The sequence below is a fragment of the Notamacropus eugenii genome, chromosome 2 (genome assembly GCF_028372415.1).
Source record: "Notamacropus eugenii isolate mMacEug1 chromosome 2, mMacEug1.pri_v2, whole genome shotgun sequence".
Taxonomy (NCBI): Eukaryota; Metazoa; Chordata; class Mammalia; order Diprotodontia; family Macropodidae; genus Notamacropus; species Notamacropus eugenii.
In genome coordinates this window covers 3,168,828-3,188,828 of record NC_092873.1, presented here as the reverse complement: position 1 = coordinate 3,188,828, position 20,001 = coordinate 3,168,828, and the positions used below count along the sequence as shown (strand labels likewise).

At 44.6% G+C, this 20,001-nt stretch overlaps 1 protein-coding gene across 1 annotated transcript; it reads right to left on the bottom strand.

The window, feature by feature from the left end:
- Positions 1 to 6,400: 6,400 nt before the first annotated feature.
- Positions 6,401 to 19,399, bottom strand: SMTNL1 (smoothelin like 1). The gene is made up of 8 exons (XM_072638660.1): positions 19,305 to 19,399; positions 11,976 to 12,691; positions 11,558 to 11,690; positions 11,431 to 11,461; positions 10,258 to 10,416; positions 9,140 to 9,254; positions 8,744 to 8,895; positions 6,401 to 6,801 (listed from the first exon to the last, which is right to left on the bottom strand). Exons 2-8 carry the CDS (start codon positions 12,687 to 12,689, stop codon positions 6,657 to 6,659), a joined length of 1,449 nt encoding a protein of 482 aa, XP_072494761.1. The 5' UTR covers positions 12,690 to 12,691; positions 19,305 to 19,399; the 3' UTR covers positions 6,401 to 6,656.
- Between the last annotated feature and the right edge of the window lie 602 nt (positions 19,400 to 20,001).

Below are 20,001 nucleotides of genomic sequence, written 5' to 3'. Positions count from 1 at the left end.
GTGCTGGGATAGAACTTATATTTCCTTACTCCAAAGTCAGAGTCCTTTTGATCATACCACATGACCCCTCTTAATGGGGGCCTCCCCTGATGAGAATGATAGTGACTTTGGCAGGGCATTCCTCCTAGAACCCGGATCTAAGAGCTGGGAGAGGCTGCAAAAAGGCATCTGGTCCAGTTTCTTGCCTTGAAACAAATAAAAGTTTTTCTCCTTGTTTTACAGAGGAAGAAACTGAGACTCTAAGTGGTTGAATGACAGTCAGATATGGAGGATACTACAAGCTATCTTTCTCCCTTCCTTTTCTTTCTGGTTTTATAGGCAGCACTCCCAGGTCCTAACAATTCCACCTCTCTGATTTCTTAAACATTTATTTGTCCCCTACTTCCTGTTCCAGGCTTCATAACCATCTCCCTGGACTATGACTGTTTGCCTTCTTATAGGTCATCCTGCCTCCATGGTCTCTACCCATGGATCCAGTCTTAACCTTACCATCAGAATGATCCATTTTCTGTGTAGATCTATGCAGATTCACCCATGACAGCCTCCTAGACAATAACCTCTAGTGGTTCCCCATCATCTCCAGGATCAAATATAAACTTGTGCTTGGCATTCTAAGCCTTTCATAACTTGGAGCTCCCTCATCCATCCCCCCCCACCCCAAGCTTCCCACCTCTGAGTGGGAAGTACACCTCAGAGTACTCAGAGAGTACTCTTCAGTCCAGTGACACCAGTTTTCTAGCTGTTCCATCTCTCTGCTCTGGGCATTTTTGGGGGGCAGGGAGGGGGCTGTCCTCCATGCTTGACATGCATCCGTTCCTTCCTCTCTGCCTCTTGGCTTTCCTGGCTTCCTTCAAGTCCCAAGCTTTACACAGGAAGTCTTTTCAAAACCCTCTTAATTCTAGTGCCTTCCCTCTGTTAACTATATCCTATTTATCTTGAACAGAGCTTGCTTTGTATGTATTTGCTTCTTGCCTTCCCCATTAGATTGTGATCACCCTGAAGGCAGGGACTGTCTTTTGCCTTTTTTTGTATCTCCAACACTAAGCCTAGCGTCGGGTACATAGTTAAGTGTATATAGTAAATGCGTACTGGCTCCTGCTGCTCCTTTGCTCAGCAACCTTTAGCGGCTCCCTATTGCCCTCCTACTAAAATCCATGCTTTTCTAAATGAACCCTTCATAAGCAGCTTCTCTTCCTCTTGGGTTACTTCCTTTTACAGACTCACTGCAATGAGCTAAACAACTCTGGCTCCTGGAAGCATGCTGCACAGCCTCACTTTGATGGTCCTTTTCCTGGAGCCTGAAATCCCCTCCCCTTTTCTCTTGGATTCCCAACTGCCTTTGAAAGCTATGCTCCAATTGTACTGGCTCTGAGAAGCCTTCTATCCAGAAGCCCTTGCCTCCCTCAGACCTCACATGATGCTGCCCTGCATCTCTCTAATACACTAATCTCTATAATCTGGGTTATTGTCCGGAAAGGGGAGGGCTATGGTTGCGTCCCTCAGCTTTCTATGTCTGCTAGCACTTAGCATGATACTTGGCACACGATAGGCACTTAACGTATTTTTCAGTTGTATTAAGTGAAGGAATCAAATTGTCAAGAAGAACCAGGTCTTCTGCCCTGAGAATTATGGATTTGGAACGGTCCAGAGCCTTAGAAGCCGTTGAATCTAACACCTTCATTTCAACCCAGACATGTTGCTCAGGTGGTGGGTGCTATACGGCAGCTTGGTGGTGTAGTGTGTAGAGAGCTGGGCCTGGAACCAGGAACTTCTGAGCTCAAATCTGACCTCAGATACTTCCCTACTTTATGATCCTGGACAAGTCACTTAACCCTGTTTACCTCATTTTCCTCATCTGCCAAATGAGCTGGAGAAGGAAATGGCAAGCCACTCCAGTGTCTTTGCTAAAAAAAAAACCCAAATGGGGTCACAGAGAGTCAGACATGACTGAAGCAGAATTCAAGAACAACAATAAGTGATAGTGGGCAAATCATTCCACTCTACAGGATCATAGATTTAGAATTAGAAGAGACCTTAGAGACTTGAATACTATTCCCTCATTTTACAGATAAGGAAACTGAGGAACAGAGTGGTTAAGAGGCACAAGTTCACAGGTCATCAGTAAGTGGCTGAGGTAGGATTTGCATTCAGTTGTACCTGACTCAAACTCCATCGTGCTCTCACTTCACTATCTTCTGAACCTCAGTTTCCTGATCTTTAAAATGGGGGTAATTAATGGTATTGCAGGATGGTGCAGCAGAAGCGAACTGGGCCCATAACTCAGAGGGTTATGGAGTGAAACCATCCTCTGCTAATTAATCGTTGAAGGCATATGGGGCTGAATTTAGGGTCTGAGGACATGGCTTCTGGTGTGGGTTCTTCTTCTTCACTACCTGTATTGCTTTGGGCAAGTGATTTAGCCTGTCTAGGCCTTTATTTCTTCACCTTTTAAGCGACAGGTTTAGTTGACTTTAAAGATTCCTTCCAGCTTTTAATTTATGATTCTCCTACACAAGGTTGTTTGGAGGTAAAATTTTTTTGTAATCCTTTGGGTGCTATATTGAAGTGTGAGCTAGTATGAAGATTTTGAGCATCTTCATTGGCAGACTGCAGCACTGACAGCAGGTCATTGTGTACTCTAACTTTCGTGGACTCTGTCAGCACGATATGGTAGAATTTGTATCATTCTTGGAGTTAAGAATATGGTTTCTAGCCCTGAGACCTTGGGCTACTTGCTGCCTCTTTTTGGTCTCAGTTTATCCTTATGGAAAAGGTGAGAATTGGACCAGATGATCACAAAAGTTCCTTCTATTTCTCCATCTGGCTGTGATCGCCCCTTTTCCAGGCCCCCTGACAAAGATAGGGACAACAGCTGTTCTTGCCCTCTGCCTTCCAGGGTCCTTAATGAATTCCCCCTCCCAGGCCTGATCTTTTCCTGGAAAAGCATTTCCCCACCCCTCCCCACTCAGGCCTCCCTTTCCCAAAGGTGGGGGCAGGGGTGGGGGTGGAGGAACTACACTTGCAGTTGACACTCAGACCTTGGCATTTTCCCCCAGTTATTCCCTGACTGCTCTCTTTGCTGTGGAGAGATCCCCTGGGGCTCTGGGCACACCCCACCCCAGTATGACGGAGAATCACTGCTGCACTCCCTTCCCTCCCCCATGGAATCTCTCCTTGGGTGGAGGCTGCTCAAAGTCACTCTTAATCCACTCCAAGGAAGGCCTGGAGATCTGTGTTCTCAGCCCCATCCTGTCCCCTTATGGTTACAGAGGAGGCTTAAGGGTGACATCTGCCACTGGCATGTCTCTGGCATTGAGCCCTCTAGAGGCAGCATGATAGAGCCCTGGAAAGAGGGCTGAATTTGAAGTCAGACAGAGTCCTGACTCTGCCACTTATCAGCCCTGGGACCTCTGTCAGTCATTTCATGTCTGTGGGTCTTAGTTTTCTCATCTATAAAATGAGAGGGTTCAACTTTGAGGCTGTGATCTACCTGAGACTCATCTTCCTGAATTCAAATCCAACCTCAGACACTTAGTAGCAAAGAAACCCTGGGCAAGTCACTTTACCCTGTTTGCCTCAGTTTCCTCATCTGTTAAATGAGTTGGCAAACCATTGTAGTATCTTTGCTAAGAAAACTCCAAATGGGGTCACGAAGAGTTGGACATGACTGAAAAAATGACTGAACAAGAATGATCTCCCTGCCACCAAACGCTGGTGAGAGGGATACCAAGGACAAAGATTTCCTCTGATCTCCACAGTACTTAGCACTGTATCTCATCGTACCTCATGCTTATTAGGCATTCATTCAACAAGGACCTTGGTTTGATCTGCAAATCCCCTAGGAATAAAACACTCTTCAGTGAAATCATACAGGCCTCTCAGAGAGTGGAAGGAGGGGGTACAGCTAAAGAGGAAATAGTGACCACAGCCTAGGCCTAGGACCTAAGGGAGGCATACTTTGAGACTAGCCTAGGGAATCATTAAGATACACAGAACTGAATGGCTCAGCCCTCTCTGGGAGTAGGGGACAACTTCTTGGGTGACAACTCAGATTAATGAAATGATACCTGGAGACTTGGGCTTGAATCCTGCCCTAGCTGCTTATCAGCTGTGGGACATTGACCAAGTCACATCCCTGGGCCTCCTGCTCCTCATCTCGAAAATGAAAGGGTTGCCATAGATCACCTCTAGGATCATGGGGTCTGGAACAGAAACGCTTGAGTCTAATCAGGCCTCAGATACTTACTAACTGTTCACCTGAGCAAGTCACTTAACTGTTATCTGCCTCAGTTTCTTCTCCTATAAAATAGAGACAATAATAACACATGCCATCCAGGGTTGTTGTGAGGATAAATATTCAATCATTGTAAATCCCTTTGCAAGTCTTCAAAGTCATATATAAGTGGAGCTATTATTATTATCTCAGGTCCTTTTAAATTCTAAATCCTTATGACTGCTAGGTAAGGGATGAGACCCAGGGAGATAGAGTTGATTGGGAGGGAGGGGGAAGCTTTTCTGACCAGGAGAAGCAAGATAAAGAAGCTTCTGCCAAGGAAGAGTAGGAGGGGAATCTAGAACCTGTAATGTATCTCTCAGACTCCTCCATTCTTTCTACCTTGGAAAATAGTTTCTGACACTTGTCAGTGTAGGATACACCCTTTTCTCTAATAAATATATAGCTTTAAAAGTTGAAAGAAAGGAAGACATTCTCAGATTTGGAAGGAACCTAAGCCTATCCACATCAAAACAGAAATTTCCTCTATAATATCTTTCTCCCCTCTCTCCTACAATGATCATTTGGTATCTCCTCAAAAACCTTGGGGGTATGTGTTAACCACTACTTCCCAAAAGAGTCTAATCCAATTTTGGGATAGTTCTATTCAAGAAAGTTTTTCCTTACATCCAGTAGAATTCTGTCCCTTCTGCCACATCCACCCATTACTCTTGGTTCTGCTTTCTGGGACCAAGCAGGAAGTCTAAATCATTTCCTACATGTGTATATGTTTAGTCATTTTTGGTTGTGTCTGATGCTTTGTGATCCCATTTGGTATTTTATGGACAAAGATAATGGAGTGGCTTGCCATTTCTTTCTCCAGCTCATTTGATATGTGAGGAAACTGAGGCAAACAGGTTAAATGACTTGCCCAGGGTCACAGCTAACAATATCTGAGGTCAGATTTGAACTCAGGTCTTCCTGACCTCAGGCTCAGCATTCTTTCTAATGTACCGCCTAGCTGCCCCTTTTCCTATATAAGAGCCCTTCAAATACTTGAAGAGAGATATTAGGTCCCTTACAAATCTTCTTTTCCCCAAATTAACCATTCCCATTTCCTTCAGCAGATCCTTTCATAAAATGGTCTCCCTGTCTGATGTCTTCCTCTGGATGCAAGCTAGCTGGTCAGTCTCCTTCCCACAATACGGTAGCTAGAATTGAGCACAATAGTCCCGCTGTAGCCTGACTAGGTTAGAGTACAGAGGTACTACTGTCTCCTACCTTCAGGACCACATGCTCCCATCAGTCCAACCTCACATTAGCTTTCTTGGTTAACAAAAACCCCATGGTTTCATTTTGAATTTGCATTTGATGGAAACCCTCTATGTTTTCAGGTGAATAGAGAATGAAGGGATGATTGACTAAATGAATGATAAATGAATGAATGGCCAAACTGCCCCAGAGGACATTCTTCAGTGGCCAGAGATATAGTCTAAGCTTCAGCATGTTGCAGTCGTTTTCCATTCCAGTTTGTTTTTGGGTGGAGGGAGACAATTGGGGTTTAGTGACTTGCCCAGGGTCACACAGCTAGTAAGTGCCTGAGGCTGAGATTTTAACTCAGGTTCTCCTGACTCCAGGGTCAGTGCTCTGCCCACTGTGCCACCTAGCTGTACCCCACCCCACTGCTAACCCCTGACCTTCTTGTGAGCATGTGTGGTTTGTTCCCAGTGCCCAGAAGTTCAGCCCCAGCCTGGTTTGTAATGGACATATTGGTGTCTTGTGACCAAAGCATCGAATGTAGAATCACAGGGAATGGGTTCAAATTTCAACCTTGCCACTTAGTACTCTTGGGCATTACTTGACTTCTCTGGGGTTCCTCACCTGGAAAACAGATACTATATAATACTAAATAAATTCCCTTCCTATGTTCCTATCAGGTACAGTCCCTACAAGTTCTAACTCCTATGGACTAGGGTTCTGTGAAAGAGCAGATCTCGATTCTCCTTCCAGCACTGCCCCCAAATCTGTTGTGTGATCTTGGTCAAGTCATTCACCCCTTAGTGATGTCTGGTTTCTTATCTGTAAATAGGGGATAATAATAGCTGTCCCACAGACCTTCCAAGGTTTGTGTAGGACCGACTAGGCTAGGGAGGCGATTTCAGAAGAGAAGAAGCAGACAGAAAGGAGTGTTCTTGAGAAAGTTTGTTTGGCCTGCTCTGGGGAGGCTATTTCTCATCTTGGGGTGTGGGTGGGGTATGCTCAGAGACTGGGCCATAGACCCTTAGAGACCCAGGCTGTGACTCTGCTGCCTCATCTGCCTCTCTCCTCCGCATGTCTTTAGTCCTCTACTAAAGAGCTCAGGCATGCCAAAGGGCAAGAGGAAACCCCTCAGCATCAACCAGATGTCCTTCTGGGCTGCTCCTGTGGGAGGCGCCCGTGTTCCTTATTTCTTTTTGGTTTTCACCAGTCCCTTCTGCACTAGGCTGCGGTACAGCTCCTGGATGTAGGTGTAGACACATTTGGAGTCAGGGACGCTCATTCGGACCATGTCGTTTACTTCCAGCAGCTGGGCACAGTCAGCCAGATTCCTGAGGACGGGAAGGGGGTGAGAATCAGTGGGCCAGCGGACAATCACTGCAGAGCCAACTGCACTGGTCACCAGAGGACCTTGGCTCAAATGCCAGCGCTCCTCCCTCCCTGCTGTGTGACCTTGGGGCTCACTTCTGGGGTTCTAGTCATCACCACTGTAAAATGAGGAGTCTGCACTGTATGATCTAGGGCTAATTCCTATCTATGATAAAGCACTATGCACCATTCAAATTACTACAGAATTTGAGTGAAGAAGGGAAAGACAGAGACAGACAGAGACAGAGATAGACATAGAGACAAGCAGAGAGACACAGAGAGAGACAGAGACATGTAGACAAAAAGAAGCAGGCAGACAGACAGACACTCACACACACACACACTCTCACACAGGTGGGAGAATCATCCACTTAGCAGTTTTAATTGTGTTTCCCTTACGAGCAAAATCTAACCACCAAAGTAGGGTTACAGCTCTAAGATGTTATGTAGGACCTTAGGCAAAGTAGTATTCGTGGGAGAGGGAGGAGAATGGTATTGCTTATTAATGGGCTGCTGTGAGCCCTTCATATGTTTTCTGTGGGGCAGAATAAAGGTTGTCCTGTACTACGTATACACATCGTTGCCTTGAATGCTTGTACAGGAGCTTTTACCTACATCCACGGAGAGGTAGATAAAAGGTACATTTGAGTTACATTCTGAGATTTCCCAGAGCCAACTGAATTAAGACAATATATTCTGAAGAGAATTTGACTGAGGGGAGGGTGGTGCCTAGAAACAGCTGATAGGAATAATGCTAGCTAGTATTTCTACAGTAGGACATTCTGTACAGGCTTTAAAGTCTGCAAAGCGCTTTGCATATATACTCTCATTTGATCCTCGTGACAACCTGTGAAGTAGCTGCTGTTATAACCACTCAAACAGATGAGAAAGCTGAGACTGAAAAGTAAAGTGACTTGTTCAGGATCTCACACTTAATAAGTATCTGAGGAAGGATTTGAATTCAGGCAATTCCTTATTTTGGGGGGGCAGAGGTTTCCCAAAGAATCCATCACAGTGTGGAGGGCGTTGGACAAGATCTCAGTGTTGCCCAAGTACAGCCTCCTCATTTTACAGTGGCCATGACTACAGAGGGCTGATGGTGGGGAGGCAGAGCCAGAACTTTTGTGATTCTTTGAAAGATTTTTTCAATTCTCCCATTCATCCGACATAACTTGGGAAGCTTTCACATATTTGGGTCAAGACTGGTCCTCTAGCATTTGTGGAAAAAGACTTCAGAAAACATATACTGTTAGAAGTGGAAAGGATCTGTGCACATGAATATTAGAGCTATAAAGGACCCTGGAACATAGAACACAGAATGTTAGAACTGGAGGAGACATTAGAACATAGGGAGTCAGCCCTGGAAGGGCCATCATTACACAGAATACTAGGGCTACAAGGGACCTTAGAACTCAGAATGCCAAATCTTGAAACTGGAAAGGACCCTGGAACATAGAATACAGAACGTTCTTAGAACAGAATGATCTTAGAACACAATGTTAGAGCTGGCTTATCCTGACCTACCACAGTACAGTGACCTTATTGTAGAGGTCCCTGTGAGAACTGATATTTATAGAGTACTTCACATAGGACACACACTTTATTTGAGCCTCACAGTAAATCTCCGTGGGAACATCACAGATATTGTTATTCCCATTTGGTAAAAAAAGGAAACTAAGCCTCAGAAAAGTTAACTCACTTATCCAAGGTCACTCAGCTAGTAACTCTCAGAGGTGAGATGTGAGTCTGATTCTTTCTGGGTCCAAGTCCAATATTCTGTCCACTGAACCATGCTTTCCTCAGATGGGCCTCAAACTGAGGCCCAGAGATGCCCATCCCTTGTTGCCTTAGCATTCCCTCACTCTGGGTGAGGGAAAACCCTCCCTTTGGTGTTCTCTGACTTACTCAGCAGTAGAGAAAGCCAGGGTGAAGTTCTCCCGACGTTGCTTGGGATCAAGCGTAGTGTAGTCAAAGGCATCAGGGAAGAATTTGTGGATGAGAGCACAGAAGGCCATCCCACTGCTCCAGCTGGAGGAGAAGTTCTGAATATCCACATGCTAAGGAATTGAAAAGGTGGTTCATGGTGAATATCTCGCTCTAGGCCCTTTGCCCCATTCAGAGGGAGAAGGGCTAGACTCAGACTATTTCTGGGCTCCGCCACCCTCTTGTCTGCTAGGTCCTTCTCCCCACCTTGGGCTCTCAAGTACATATACAGAAGCCATCCTGGAGAAAGGGCTCCCTGGTCCTCCCCCCAGAAGCCACACGCCCCAATCTCTCCCCTGTGCCTGTTGCGGCTCCCACCTCATAGTTTCGGGTCATGGCTCGACACCACTCCAGTAGCATGTTCCTGACGCTGCCCACAGCTGCCCCTGCTGCCTTTGTGTTCCGGAAAAGAGGGGCAGTGCCTGTTGCTGCCCTGTTTGGAAGAAAGGAGGATTGAGAACAAAGAAGAGGTCAAAGATCAGGGAATAGACAAACTGGGAGGGACCTTAGAGACCATCTAGTCCTAGGCACATAGGACTATAGGCTTGAGAACTGGACCTAGTTAGGTGGCACAGTGCATTGAGTACCGGGTCTGGAGTCAGGAAGACTCATCTCCTGGAGTTCAAATCTGGTCTCAGATATTTACTAGCTCTGTAACACTAGGCAAGTCACTTAACCCTGATTGCCTCCATTTCCTCATCTGCAAAATATATTTTTGCCAAGAAAACCCCAGAATGGAGTCATGAAGAGTTGAACACAACGAAACAACAATAACTAGGGGACCGCTCATTCTTTCCCATTTCACAGATGAACAAAATAAGGCCTATAGAAGTGATGCGATTTCCCCAAGATTAAACAGAGTAATAATAATATTTATATAAATGCTTTGAGGTTTGTAAAAGGACTTTATATATGTTATCTCATTTGAGCTTCATGATAACTCTAGAAAGGAGGTGCTATTATCTTCATTTTACACCTAAATAAACTAAGGCTGAGAGGTTAAGGGATTTTCCCATGGTCACAAAGATACCCAATGACTGAGGTAAGATTTGAACTCAGGTCCTGACTCCAATCTCAACATTCTTTTCACTGTGTCACTAGCTTTCTGAGCAGATGTAGGGTGGGGATTCTAGTACATGGTTTCTGATTCCAAATCAGGGCTATTTTTCAGTTACCACATTGCCTCCCCTTTTTGTTTTATAGAGGAGAAAACTGAGGCATAGGGAAGGGACAGTTGGGACTAGAAGCCATCTCTCCCGATTATCTGCATCAGGGTGCTTCTAGCTGTCAGTCTGCTTTCAACCTGAACCCTGTTTCCCTTTTCTTTAGTCTAATCCTGGCCCCACCAGAAACCCCTGAAAGGAGATATTCCAGAAAGCTCATTCTCTACCTTGGACTCACTCAGCCTCAATGCCTCCTGTAAGGCTGCTTCTTACCCCCCAAACTTGTCCATGATGGCTTTTCGGTTCTGAGCCCTGGGCCCTCGGGGTCGAGTTGGAGCAGAAACTCTGTGTTCTGATGGCTTCTCCTTCTTCTTCTCTTCTGAGGGAGTGGGGCCTGTGGGACTCTGGGGCACATCACTGGGGGAGGAGTCACTATAGGCAGAAAGAAGTCAAGAGAGAGGTCCAGAGGGACTGGACCCTGCAAGCTGGGGACATGCAACAGGTCTCTGAGGTCAGAACACAGGCTCTAGATTGGCAGGTGGGTTTGGAAGGAGAGGTGCCTTAAAAATCAATCAATCAATAAACATTTATTAAATGCCTCCTTCCCATGTGCCAGTCCTGGTGCTTGGTGCTGAGCATCCAGTCAGATGTGAAACAGTACCTGGACTGGGGGAGCTTAGCTTCTATGTGAACAACCTTGACACGAGTCAAACAGTCCCTGCTGGTCCCTAAACTCAACATTGCATATTTGGCCTCAAGGTGAGGGACTATCTTGGCCTTTTTTTGTATCTGCAGCACTTAGCACAATGCCCACCACAAACCAGGTACCCAATAAATGTTGATTGATTGATTGATTGCCACCTTCCACTCTTCTGCAGTGGGAATGCTCTCGATTCTAATCTTTGTCTCTTAGAATCCCTACTACCCTTCAAGACTCAGCTCAAAGCTCTGATGCCATCTCCTACTACTCAAAGCTTTTGGCTCTCTCAATCCCTTGCCCTTAAACTATCATGTAGGCTTATCTGTTTGCACTGTTTTATCTTGCTCCCCACTCCCACCCTCCAATAGAATGTAAGTTCACTGAAGGCAGATACTAGTTTGGGTTTGTCTTGGCATCCTCAGGACCCAGAAAAATTACTAGACAAATAATGGCTTCCAAATGAATGATTGGGACTTCTGAGCCCTCATTTAAAAGACACCTTCATATCTAAGTGGAGTGGAGTCTAAATTGTACTCTAAACAAGAGCAGAAGGATTATATGTCACTGGGAATTCAGGAATATTGTGTGATTGGCAGTGGAGGAATATGGAGACACAGCCTTGGCCTGGAGGATCCGTGACTGAAGAGGACTGATGGACTTGGAAGGAGATGGAAGGCTGATGTAGAAAGGGTGAAGGTGCAAAAAGGCTGGGGCTTGGGGGTTGGAGCCTCAAGACCCAATCTTACCTGGCTGTTGGGCTCTCTGGACCAATAGTATCTGAAGAGAAATTAAAGGAGGCATCTGCAGCTGTTAGAAATGTGCTTTCTTCCCCCCACCCCCAGCACCCCTCCTCCACTCTACAGCTGCATTTACCTGGGCTGAGATTCTGTCCCTCTCCTGTGGGGCTCTCTGGCCACTCCTCTGGTGAGCTAGGAATTGCTTCTGAGCCTTCTCCTTGCTCCTTCTCAGCTCCATTGCCTGGCTCTCCATCTCTACCACCTACCTCCTGAGAGGACACAGGTTCCTGTGAGTCCTGGGCATGCACATGCATAGGTGTAGCCAATTCCCAGGAACCCACCACTGCAAGCTGTTTGGGGGTGGTGGTGGTGGGTAGAAGTTGTATCCTTACTCCACCATTGTCCTGTAGCCCCTTGGATCAGATCACACCTCTTTGTTGGGGCTACTGTGTGTGTGTGTGTGTGTGTGTGTGTGTGTGTGTGTGTGTGTGTGTGTGTGTGTGTAGGGAGGAGATACTTAGAAACCCCCAAAGGGAAAAATTGGACTTCCCTACCTTGGTGACCTGAGCATCAGAAATGGGTTCTGCCTCCAATTCTGAGCAGGAACTCTTCTTAATCCCCTTCTCTGACTCTTTTGTTGCCTTTTCTGTTGAGTCACATTTGGCTTCTTCTCTATTATCCCCTTCTTTGTGTTCAGACTTGGCCTCCTCTTTCCCATCAGTCTCTTCTTTGGCTTCAGACTTGGCCTCCTCTTTCGCATCAGTCTCTTCTTTGGCTTCAGACTTGGCCTCCTCTTTCTCATCAGCCCCTTTTTTGGGTTCAGACTTGGCCTCCTCTTTCCCATCAACCCCTTTTTTAGGTTCAGACTTGGCCTCCTCTTTCCCACCAGCCCCTTTTTTGGGTTCAGACTTGGCCTCCTCTTTCCCCTTAGCCTCTTTTATCAATTCAGACTCAGTCTCTTTTTCGCCATCTGCCTCTTCCTGGGGTACAGGCTTGCTCTCCTCTTTTTCATCAGCCTCCTTGGGTTCAGATTTGGCTTTCTCATCATTCTCTTTGTTGGCCTTAGATTGGGTTACCCCTATTCCATTTTCTTCCTTCTTGGACTCAGATTCTCCTAGTTCTGCAGGTTCCTTGTGAGACATTTTTTGGGCCATATCTTTGGCTAATTCTTTCTCATTGGAACATCCATTTCCCACAGTATTTGCTGCCTGGGTTGGAGTAGAGGGAGTGGTCCCATCCTGAAGGGGCTTTCCATTTTCCTGTTCCATCTCTAGAAGGAAACAACACACATCAGGATTTGACTACTTGTCAAACTCTGCCACAGAGCAAGGAGACAAATATTTATTAAGCACCTGCTATGTGTAAAGCCCAGTACAAAATATGAGGAAAGACAGAAAGTTTAAATAATGGCTAACATTTATGTAGTGGTTTCCCAAGTGCTTCGCAGGTATTTATTTATTATCTCATTTGATCTTTACAACAACCCTGTGAGGAAGGTGATATTATTTATCCCTTTTTACAGATAAGAAAACTGAGACTGGGGGAGGTTAAGTGATTTGCCCAGGGTCACATAGCTAGTAAGTGTCTGAGGCTGGATTTGATCTCAGGGCTTCTTCATTCTAAGTCTAGAACTTCAGCACTTGCACCATCTAGTTGTCTCAGAGGGATGAAGAAACAGTCCTTAATTTTCAGTACTTACAGCTTCATAGGGGAATATGATACATACAGAAATAACTATAGTAAACAATAACATATGATTGGTGCACAGAAGAGGAGGTGTGGGGAGATGGGAAGGGCCTTGGTGGCCATGGGGTCAGGGGCTGCATCTGAGTTAAGCTATAACGGAAGAGAAAGCTTTCACCAGCAGAAAGCTAAAGGGAAGTAGGATAGCGAGACGAAGGTTGGATTCGAAGTCCCAGGTCCTGAGTTTGAATCTCAGCTGTTTACTTGCTATCTAGAGCAAGTCATTCAACCCCTATGGGGCTCTGTTTCCACTTCTATAAAAGGAAGGGATTGGATTAGTGGGTTGACCTCTGAGGTTCCTCTCAGTTCAAGATCTGTAATTCTATGAAGACATTCCAGTCATAGGGAACAGTTTGAGCAAAGGCCCTGGAGGGGTAGGAAAGCATAGGGTGTAGTTGGAAGACAGAGGATAGTCAAGGGATCAAAGGATTTGGAGCTAAAAGGGACCTTAGAGATCATCTAATCCAAGCCTCTAAATTTTGTAGATGAGGAAACACTGCATGCATCTTGACATCTCGGGAGGAAGGATAACATGAGATTAAACTGGAAAGGCAGGTTAGTGCCAGCCCAGGTGTTTGTACAGGCCATGTAAGCCACGTGTGACTTCGAAAAAGTGTCTGGGGCTTTTAATTGAAGCACACTTTCAGTGTGAACCCATGTATCATGCATCTACATTAGGATTAAGTTTAGTTAAAAGGGTTAGTTTCTTTGTGGAATAAAAAAATAATATCCTTTAAAAAGGGATCTCCAGTAAATGGCCCCCTTGATTTTTAAGGTTGCCAAGAACTTTCTATAATAATTTTTACATAATAATTTTTGTTGTTCAGTAATTTCAGTTGTGTCTAACTCTGTGTGACCTCATTTGGGGTTTTCTTGGCAAAGATATTGGAGTGGTTTGCCATTTCCTTCTCCAGCTCGTTTTACAGATAAGGAAACTGAGGCAAATAGGGTGAAATGACTTGTCCAGGTTCACAAAGCTATTAAGTGTCTCAGGTGGGATTTGAACATAGGTCTTCCTGACTCCAGGTCCTGTGCTCTGTCCATATAATAAATTCTATATAATTGCTTATTCTCCTCTCTTTCCTTGTGAGAATCAAGTGGCATAATATACATAAAGCATTGGATAAACCTTAAAGTGATATACGGTTATCCCCTCCACATCTCGACTTTCCCTACAGAGGTTTGGATATATCAAGAGTTAGCATAAGAAATTAAATGGGAATTTGGGGAGAGTTTTGTGGCAACTGCAGATGAAATAGAAAACATTTAGAAACTCAGAAATGCATGACACATATGCTTACCAGGACTTTCCAGATCAATGTGAAAGATGGAACTGTATAATGAGAGTAATAGGTAACATTTATAGGACATTTACCTTGTGTTAAGCACCTTACTTACAGTAATTATCTCATTTGATTCTCACAATGACCCTGGATGCCACTATTATCCTCATTTTAAAGTTGAAGAAACTGAGGCAAGTGGGTTAAGTGACTTGACCAGGTCATATAGCTAGTGTGAATCCAGATTTGAACTCAAGATACATATACATACATACATATACATATATACACATGTATATATGTGTATGAGTATATATATATATATGTGTGTGTGTGTGTATGCATGTATACACGCACACATACATGCCTATTATTCTAGCTCAGTCCAACTTCCAGTGTTCTGGCCAGTGTAAATGGGAATCCCCTAATTAGACTTGCCAGACACAGTGAGTTGGGAGAATTGTATCCCTGTGTGAAAGACGCACGTTTTCTTCCCTCAAGTTTGCCAGGCCTCACCCTAGTTGTAGGGTTAGGATAGAACATGACAAAGTAAGAAATGTATACAAGTAAGCTGGGTCCTATTTACTCATACTGCCCTAAACATATACTTACTGTGGTATCTATGCCTGGATGAATGCCAGGGACAGTCTCTCCATTCCCTCACCCCTCTTGGGGGTCATGTTACAAAGAAAACAACTCTCAAATAGGGTCTCCAGTGGTGACTCAGGCAGAAGGAGAGCAGGCAATGTGTCACTGTTTAAAAATATTCCCTGACCTTTGCAAAGCTAGCTTCTGAGATGACAGCATACCAGGCACCTGGATGTACGTATGGGTATGGAGTGGGAAACAGGAGAGAGGCAGACAGGGGAAAAAGAAATGGTCTCCATTGACCACTCTCACTGTGTGGAGAATCACAGGACAAAATCACAGGACAAAAGATGCAGGGCTGGAAGGAACCTCAGAGGCCAATTGATTGAACCCCTTAACTTTACAGATGAGAAAACAGGTTCAGAAAGATGAAATAAAATAGTGGGAGAAGTGGGATTTGAATCCAGGTCTTCTCTTCTGAATGTAGCCCTTTTCCTGCTTACTTTCTTCTGATATAAAGATGAGGCCCATTACCTTTGGTTCCTCAGTAGTCAAAGGTCTTTCTGATCCTCTGTGGGTCAGATTGCATTCTATCTCTCTCTACATGATATACCTTGTCCTTTCCCTCTCTAGCCCTATATGGTTTACTCCACACTCCTTGCCCACAGCCTGCTTCTTCCTGTCTGTTCCATAATGGGGGTTGCCCAGTCTAGAAAGAGCACTGAATTAGGAGTCAGGAGGTCTGAATGCTAGTTCCAGCTTTGGCATTAATTAGTGATGAAGCATTGGTCATCTTATTTCCCCTATTACAGCCTCCTTTTTCTCATCTGTAAAATGACAAGTTGGACTTGATTACTTCTAAACCTGGAGCTTTTATCCTGGAGTTCATGGTCCCCAATGGGGATCATGGATAGATTTCATGGATCTGTGAAATTGGATGGGAAAAAAAATTACATCTTTATTTTTACTAATCCTCCAACCAAAACAAGTGTTTCCTTGAATTGAAATGTAGTCAAGAAACCATCATTCTGAGAAAAGGTCCTTAGGTTTCTCTAGACTGCCAAAGGGGTCCATGATGCAAAAAAATGGCTAAGAATCCCTGTTTTAATCCCTTATCCATGGACAATATGTTATGTTCATGTCTCGTCCAGTTCTGATATTCTGTATTCTAAAGTTCCTTCCAATCCTGCCATTCTATGTTCTAAGCTACCTCAAGGCTCACCCATTCTCTCTTCTAAGGGTCTCCTAGCTCTGACATTTTATGTTCTAAGGTCTCTTCCAGGTCTGAAATTCTAATCTTCTACCTAGGGAGACGCTATGATGTTCTAGGCATCATGGGGGCGTAAAGAAAAGTGTATGACAGATTCTACTGTCAAGGAACTCCCAGTTCAGGTGAAAGACATACAAATGAAGCATTAGAGATAATATTCATTGATAAAAATAATTACATGCCATCAGTAAGAAATCCATGAAAAATAAATCAACGGCTGGCACTTTCCCAGGATACACCTGCTTGGTGCATTTATTCTTGTCTAATCCATCCATCTGTTCAACCCAGCCACACTTGCCTTTCCAATCACTATGTGCACACCTATATATACATTGCATACTCACATATACTCATTCATTTCCACTAATTATCTTCTGGAATGCCTCTGATGTAAAAGACCCTAGGTTCTCTAAGCCTCTGCCAGCAGACTCCCCAAGCTCTATTAGGTTCATAGAACTATAGAATCTAAGTATTGGAAAGGAGCAGCTCATACCTGGTCAGGAATTCCCTTCTGCAATATCCTCAAGGTTTTCTTGAAGACCTCCAGGGACAGGGAACTCATCATATCCCCTTCTCCCTTAGGACAGCTCTAAGTAGTAGGAGATTTTTTTCTGTCCATAAAGTCAAAGTTAGCTTTTCTATAACTTCTACACACTCTACCAGGACCAAGCAGAACAAGTCAAATCCTTTTTCCACGGGACAGCCCTTCCAATACTTAAAGATTGCTATCATGTCCCTACTAAACCATCTCTTATCTAAGTTAAATCTCCTCATCCTTGTTGATATGTTATAATCTTCAAATGGCCAGATATTAAATCCCCTCATCAGACTGGTTGCCTCCCTCTGGATGCACTCCAACTAGTCAATTACTTCTTAAAATGTGATGCCCACAATTGAACACACCATTCTATACGTGGTTGAACTAGGGCAGATGACAACAGGAGTTCTGTGTTCTGGACATTAGGTCTCTCTTAATGTAGTCTAAGATCGAGTTATCTATTCTTGGACGCCATGTTGCAGCATGGACTTATACTGAGCCTGCTGTGTATGGCCTATTTTGTATTAACCCCTGGCCAGCCATGCCTCCCCCATCTTCAACTCAAGGAGATATTTTTTTAAAATCCAAATATAGAACTTTGTACTTATTACAATTAATTTTTATCTTATTAAATTCAGCTCATGATTGTAGTTCATCAAGGTTTTTGTTTATTTGTTTATTTTTTTTGTCTTGATCCCATCTTCCAATAGAGTAGTTTGGACTTGGTAATCAGTCAATTCACAAATATTTATTAAGCACTTACTATAAGGGAGGCATTGTACTAGGCACTGGAGATATAAGTACAAAGAATGAAGCAATCCTGACTTGCAATCCTGATTGCAAAAGGCTTGCATTCTGATGAAGGAGACAAAACGTACTTATATAAGTGTATATGGCATAAATATAATGTTAATACAAACATCAACAAAGAAGTTGAATGCAAGGTAATTAGAGAAGGGTAGCTAGGTGATGCAATGAGTAGAGTGCTGAGCCTAGTCAGGAAGACTCATTTTCATGAGTTCAAATCTAGCTGCAGACACTTGCCAGCTGCGTGACCCTGGACAAGTCACTTAACCCTGTTTGATTGAGTTTCCTCATCTGCCAAATGAGCTGGAGAAGGAAATGGCAAACCCACTCCAGTATCATTGCCAAGAAAACTCCAAAAGGGGTCATGAAGAGTCAGACACAACTGAAGCAACTCAGCAACAAAATCATGAATTATAGAGGGAGGGACTCTGTATGTCTGCTCTCCAGGGACTAGCCTAGCTAAGAAAAACAAGAATAATAATCAGATTGGCCATAAGTTAATTGTTTTTTGACCACCACAACCCTCAAAGATCATCTTGCAAGTCATGGAGGGCCACAAGCTGCAGGCTCTTCCAGAAAAGGGAATATTCACAGGATAAAAGTGGAAATAAAAAAAGAAAAGAAACTGGAAATCCTTGGGGTGCTGAAGTGGTATACACACACACACAGACGTAGTACACCAGCACTGATACATCCTTCCCCATGCCCATTCACAGACCCATATTTAGTGAACTTCCTTCCTCATCCTCCCCAGTTCTGCCCATGGTTTGAAAAAGGATCATGAGGTAGCCCAAAACTTCAGGATGTATCAAGGATGCCTGGACAAAATATCAGCATGCAATGGTGAGAATTCAATGCCCTCTTGTGCTCTCCCCTTCCCTGTAATCTCAATCCTCTGAGTCCCTTCCATCTCCCCAGTCCAGGAGAAGATGTGGGGTTGGTAGCTGGGCCTAGATTTGGGAATAAGGGGCTAGAGATGACTTTCTATTCTTCTTTCCTTCCCTGAGTCCTTTGTACTCCAGCTAAACACATGCTTGATATCAACTACCTGTTATTCCACCTTAGCTTCCTTGGAAAAACCCAGAGGGAATGAAAGAATTCCAAGGATCTCTGACCTTCCAAACTCCAAGTAGCATAGGCCATCCCTAATGATGCTAAACATCTGGCTGGGTTGCAAACTCCCTTTTCATCTGATGAAGCCTCCCAGCTGGAGGTTATCTTGGCCATAGATACTCTTCTTGATCCACAGGTGAATTCTAATGAAGGATTTTCAAGTCAAGTCAAGCGAGACTTAGGGGCTCTCTGCTTAACTCCTAGGTCCTCTAGATGGTGAACCCTTAGAGAACGCTACTGTCTCTAGACCACTGAACCTAGAGTCTGAGGGATGGGTTACTGATAGTCTCAGCCTTGTCAATGTTTAGGCACATGACTTTGGGGCATTCACTTCCTCCCCATAGATCTCATTTTCCCCTACTGTAAAATGGGAGACTTGAACTAGATGATCTTTGAGGTCCCTTCCATGAATCTATGATCCTATGACTAAGTCTGCTCTGTTCCCAGATTGAACCTCTGGATGTTGGGAGATGACAAGAGATTGGAGTGGAGGAAGCAAGAAAAGAAGGATAGAGTTGGGGGGGGGCGGGGCTGTGCCTCCTACCTGCTGCTGCCCTAGTGTGTGCCTCTGTCTGCTTCTTCCTTCCTCCAGCTGTACTGCCTCACTCCCTTCTTTTTAAGCCCATGCTATCTCTTGCCCTTAACTCTAGCTGAGGAGCCCACCTCCTTACTCCTCCGTCATCCTCCCCCCAGGACTCCAGCCAGGGCTCATTGTTTATGGCTTGGTTGGTACAACACCCGTCTGGGCTTAGAGGCTCATATTTCTTACAAGATACTGACAGGTGGCATCTTTCAATCTCCCCTCCCCCTCCTTCAGGCAGCCCCTGCCCTCTACTCACCTTTCTACTAGTTTCTCCAGCCTAGAGCCTCTTATTCCACTCCAGCCCCTGGGCTGTCAAGCCCTGACCCACTCCTCTAGTAGGTAAACAGAACCAGAAGGGCAACTGCTTTGGATTCTGCAGGGAAGTCCCCCTTGTTTTCCATTAGTCTGCAGCCCTTCCTGAGAGACTCCTGGCTTTTTTTTTCCTTCCCAGACACTTCCCAAGTTTCCCTGATCTATCCCTTTCTCCTCCCCAGGGAGAGGCAGCTGCACCAGGGCAGATTAAGGAAGGGAGTTAGAAGCAAGGACATTACTGCCAGCTTCAGGGATCACGTCCTGGGAAATGATGGATGATATTAATAATAGCAACTACTTACATAGTGCTTTGTGGTTTATGAAATTATACATATATACACATACG

What these genes read in the sequence shown, in the direction of transcription:
- SMTNL1 (XM_072638660.1), bottom strand. Translation starts at nt 12,689, where the DNA reads ATGGAACAGGAAAATGGAAAGCCCCTTCAGGATGGGACCACTCCCTCT. An exon ending in CTGATGCTCAGGTCACCAAG is followed by an intron (nt 11,691 to 11,975) that starts GTAGGGAAGTCC and finishes GTGTCCTCTCAG; the next exon opens with GAGGTAGGTGGTAGAGATGG. An exon ending in ATCATGGACAAGTTTGGGGG is followed by an intron (nt 9,255 to 10,257) that starts GTAAGAAGCAGC and finishes TCTTCCAAACAG; the next exon opens with GGCAGCAACAGGCACTGCCC.